At 39.7% G+C, this 4,911-nt stretch overlaps 1 protein-coding gene across 1 annotated transcript in view; it reads left to right on the top strand.

The window, feature by feature from the left end:
• Positions 1 to 4,911, top strand: part of SOX11 (SRY (sex determining region Y)-box 11) — a 22,341-nt gene that overhangs the window by 4,065 nt on the left and 13,365 nt on the right. Inside the window, exon 2 of the mRNA XM_009332517.1 lies at positions 1,146 to 1,212. Coding sequence (XP_009330792.1) covers positions 1,146 to 1,212 — 67 coding nt within the window. The remainder of the gene's footprint in view (positions 1 to 1,145; positions 1,213 to 4,911) is intronic.

Raw genomic sequence — 4,911 nt, 5'->3', positions numbered from 1 at the left:
TAAGCAAAAAAAGTTAGCAGAAGCTAAAAAATTGCAGATAAGGGGAATGTTTCCTGGATGAATTAAAAATTCCTCAGAAGCTTACATTTATTCAATTTTTGGTTCAGAAAATAATATTGCTTGACCAATTCTACTTTTCATGCCTAGCTTTCAGAGTTTTAAAAAGCTTTTTGAAAGACCGTTACTTTCCTATACCTCTAGTAGGGTCTAACCCTATTTTGAGCATATGCTTTCCTAGATAACACGGAAAAAAAACCCAAAACACTCAAAGCATTGTATTTTCCTGAAAAATGGTTTAAAATAGGAATCATTCCACAGAAAATACAGCTACACAGGCAGAGCCACAGCTCACATCTTTGTATGCAGACTACATTACTTATTATGTTAAACAGTTCTGCCTTCTTCCTCTTCCTACTAGGGGAAGGCTCAAACTGGAGATATCTCTACAAATGTGTATCTGTTTTTATGCAATAAAGATGGAAAATTTAGGGGACCAGATAATGAACTGCAGCGTTTTTTTCAGTGGGGGTTATGATGGCTTCTCAATTTCATAAGCAAAGAGGCACAGATCCTATCAAATATTTATTCCTGCTCCTTGGTCATACTGTTCATCTTCTAAGAAAACAATTTGTAAGAGAAGAGTATTTGGTCCAATGATCATGAATTTTGTATCAAAGTTATCAGTCCATAGTTTTAATGCTCAAACAGTTGTTCTTAGTGTTCTCGGCTAATTGGAGAAATATTTTCCATTTAATTTAGAAAACCTGTGATTTCTATGACAGCCTCAGAAATAGTCTTTTAAGAAGCAGGGCTGTTTTCCCCACATCAGAGGTAAGGGAAACCCTATGGTCCAGCAGCTACAGAAGCAATTTTAGGCTGGATAGCATTCCCACTAGTTGGCAGTTTTCTGTGTGCTTTGCAAAAGGGAGTTCCTAAAAAAAAAACCCCAACCAAAAGTAGCGTATGCTCATGTGTACTCAACACACGAATAGGAAATACACTGAGGAAAAAAGGGTAAGGAAATTCAGAGTAAGGGTTGAAACTCCCTCTCCATCAAATGGAGTAAAGTTGTTACAACCCCAGGTGAGCATTATTGCAAGAGAGCTAATGAAAGCATCCCTGTGTCTGACATCTCTTTACTGCAGCATCCCTATCGTCGTGCAGGATGGAGCTATGCGACTCCTCCATACCTGCGTGCTCCAGCCTACACAAGTAAGTCAGAGCATCCAATGCTATCATCTTGTACCATCTTTGTGACTCAAGTTGAATGGGGACGTGAATTACTAAGGCACTTGGCTTGAGATGGTGGTAATGGGAAGCTCAGTCTGAACCAGTCACTCCTTCCTCCCGCTTTGCTGGGGTTGCTGGTTGCTCTCTCTGGGTACGGTGGGGGAGCCTGGGCCTGAGCAAGAACCGGAGCTCAGCAAGCCATTTGGCAGTCTGCTCATGCCCTGCGATACTTTGAATTTGGCGTCTGGTCACTTGGCTAGCAGAGTTAATGTTATTGCAAAATAGTGCAGTGTGAAAAAAAGGGCTGTGAAAATGTATGACTATTGATTTGGTAAAGAAAAGCGAGCGTATTGGTTAAATACATACTCTGGTATGCATACTTTTGTGATAACAATCATTACTTATCCCTGAGACATTTATGGCTTCTTTAGAAATTTTATTGTTGTATAAATTCATACTTGGGCACCTTATAAAAGTAGAGTTTTGACAGCGTAATAGTTCATAAAGAAAACACAGTTTCAAGAACTGGACTACAGATTTTGTGGTTTGCCATCTTAATGCAGTGCCACTCAAAAAATACCAAAACCAGGTTTCGAGACCTTGAATGGCCTTTCATGATATGAAACCAGGCCTTCTTCCTTCCTAAAAGCACTCTTTGAAAGTGGATCATTAATTTGATATCAGGTTAATCCAGCTGCTTCCTCTCCATATATACATTTGGTGAATTTGAAAGCCTTTTGAAAACATTACTAACAGAAAATGCACTGTGAAATTCAGAAGGTTTCCAGTGCACAGAATTTCAGCTCTGCAATTTTCCCTCTCAAAGTGCCACAAGAGATAATGTATTAATCATTTGCCAAATTCCTATCTTCAAATCAAAGCTGTTTATTTTTTGTTATTTAGTTGCAAAAGGACAGAGAATGTCTTTTATCACTTTCTAATATATTTCATACCTGTTTAAGATAAAAAGCAGATGAGGCCAAATGTTCAGCAAATTAGAGGAAAAACATTGACTTTCATGTTGTTTACAAGGTGAAGTTCAAACTTGCTAAAATATTTTAAGGTAAAAATATTGTCATTCACTTATATCTCGTAAATAGTCCGGGCAGACTACCGTAACAAGATGGTTGCATATAGTTTTGAATAATGTATTAATAAAGCCAGTTGTAAATTGTGACGGTGGCTGTGAGGGATAATTGTGAATCTTAGGCACCAACACAGTAATAAGTATTAAAAGGAGCTGTGGCTCAAAAGATTTACTACTGTACTTCTAATTTGTAGGTAGAGTCTATTACAAAATAATAATAACCTGAACTGAAAATCCACAACAGTGTTCATACTTAATCAAATAATGCTGCACTAATTAAGTTTGTCACGAAAAATTAATTCCTTGGAAAAGCTGTTTAATGTTTACAAAAAGGCATTACGAAGACAACTTCTTAACCTTACAGCATTTTAGTCACCACTAATTGTTGAGTTCTGCGTGAAACAAATATTGGATATTTATGGGAATTTCTTATACCTTTTCCACAGCGCTCTAAAGTGAAATTGCTGCTGGTAAGATCCTATTAAGCTTACCTGAAATATAAGCGACGCCAGCAAAAAAATGTATTTGTGAGTTTTTAGGTACGTGTGGTTCTTGTGTTAGGATCCTTCAAAGAATTTTTTTTTTTTTTTTTTTTTTTGCTTATGCTCCATTTACAAAGGGGCAAATGATTGAATTTGCTTCACTGAATTGAACTTATACAGCTTCCTGCTGGGTTCTGGGGAGCATTTATGGAACACCACCTGGAGGGCAGCTGCTCTTTTCTCCTAGCCCTGAATATCATTAAATTTCAGCAGCAACATGACGCACTGTAGAAAATTTTGTTTTAAGGCTGCACTCTTCTGTGCTGTTGTTGTCAAGAGTAGAGAGAAGCGGGGGGGCATTTCTGGAAAGAGAGAGCAATAGATTTCATTCCTTGTTGGCAAGTGCCACAACCAGGAAAAGCAGAAGGACTGGAAGTATAAAAGAGACCCTTTTTGGGGGGGGGGGGAATAAAAAAAAGAAAAAAGCCACTAGGAAGACATGCATTTCAAAATAGTACAATATCTTTGTGTAAATATGAGCACTTATGGCCCGTGCTGAAGCATTCACAATTTAACTTCATATTTGAGCTGCAGAAGGTCTTCACTTAAAAAGGAGAGCAGTTGCTAACCTTATCTTGCACATGTGGGTGACACTGGAGCTGCCCTAAGAACTCATTTTCTTGTAACTATTTGCTTAAGCATTTCACTACCAGATTAAGCCTGAAGACAACATCGCAGTGAAATGCTGTGAAACACTGCTTTATGCCTGCGCCTTCCAAAAGGGGCAAGTAACTATGGCTCAGACCCTCTATGGGGTTTACACATTTTGAACGTTTTTTTTTTTTTTCATTGCAGTTAAGAAACCTTTTGTATTAAGAGCAGAGATCAGAGGGGACCAGTTAATGGCAGCTCACCTCTATTGCTGTGCTTCAGTTTTTTTCCCCCCTCTAGTTTCCAGCCTGTAAGCACCAAACCCAATATGAAGAGAGGACTGCATTCCCCTGGGAATTACAGCGTATGGCCCAGCAATTTGTGTGCTTCTTGTATTCCCTGAAGTCTACATCAGTCATCTTGCCGATGCTAACAGGAAGCTGGCACAATGATCAGAAGCAACAATCTATATACAGTAAATGTTATCAAGGTGATTTATCTGCTCAGTGCCTTGTTATAAAAATTCAGTATTTTTCACGGGAATATGACAATTAACTCCTAGTTCTGCATATTTTGACGTCTGCATTTCCCTCCTTCTTTCCATGTTGCACCTTTTTTCCTCACCCTCTTTGCCATTTGCATCAGCTCCCGATTCTCCTCTCTTTCCTCCTTAGTGCACCACTAAAATGCCTAATAGCAACAGTAGTGTGGTCTCCAAAATGAGCCAGTGTTGTACAATCGGTCCCCAATTAATATTGTTGTGTGTTAAGAATGATTGACATTTTCTTCTCAAAGCAAAATCCAGAAATATGTGATTTTTCAAAATCATGTTACTGGAAAAGCATCACTTTCAACAGCAATGAGAAATTACTGTTACAAATGAGAAATTCTTGATAAAGAATCATAGAATCACAGAATCATTAAGGTTGGAAGAGACCTCCAAGATCATCGAGTCCAACCGTCAACCCAACACCACCATGCCCACTAAACCATCTCCCTAAGCGCCTCATCTACATGTCTTTTAAATACTTCCAGGGATGGTGACTCAACCACTTCACTGGGCAGCCTCTTCCAATGTTCAACCACTCTTTCAGTAAAGAAATTTTTCCTCACGTCCAATCTAAACCTCCCCTGGCGCAACTTGAGGCCATTTCCTCTCGTCCTATCGCTAGTTACTTGGGAGAAGAGTCCGACACCCACCTCGCTACAACCTCCTTGCAGGTAGTTGTAGAGAGCAATGAGGTCTCCCCTCAGCCTCCTTTTCTCCAGGGTAAACAACCCCACTTCCCTCAGCTGCTCCTCAGAAGACTTGTTCTCCAGACCCCTCACCAGCCTCGTTGCCCTTCTCTGGACACGTTCCAACATCTCAACATCCTTCTTGTAGTGAGGGGCCCAAAACTGAACACAGTATTCGAGGTGCGGCCGCACCAGTGCCGAGTACAGGGGCACTATCACTTCCCT

Source organism: Pygoscelis adeliae, unplaced genomic scaffold (genome assembly GCF_000699105.1).
Source record: "Pygoscelis adeliae isolate BGI_AS28 unplaced genomic scaffold, ASM69910v1 Scaffold168, whole genome shotgun sequence".
Taxonomy (NCBI): domain Eukaryota; kingdom Metazoa; phylum Chordata; class Aves; order Sphenisciformes; family Spheniscidae; genus Pygoscelis; species Pygoscelis adeliae.
The sequence above is the reverse complement of the archived record's forward strand: the minus strand, read 5'-3'. Positions and strand labels throughout refer to the sequence as shown.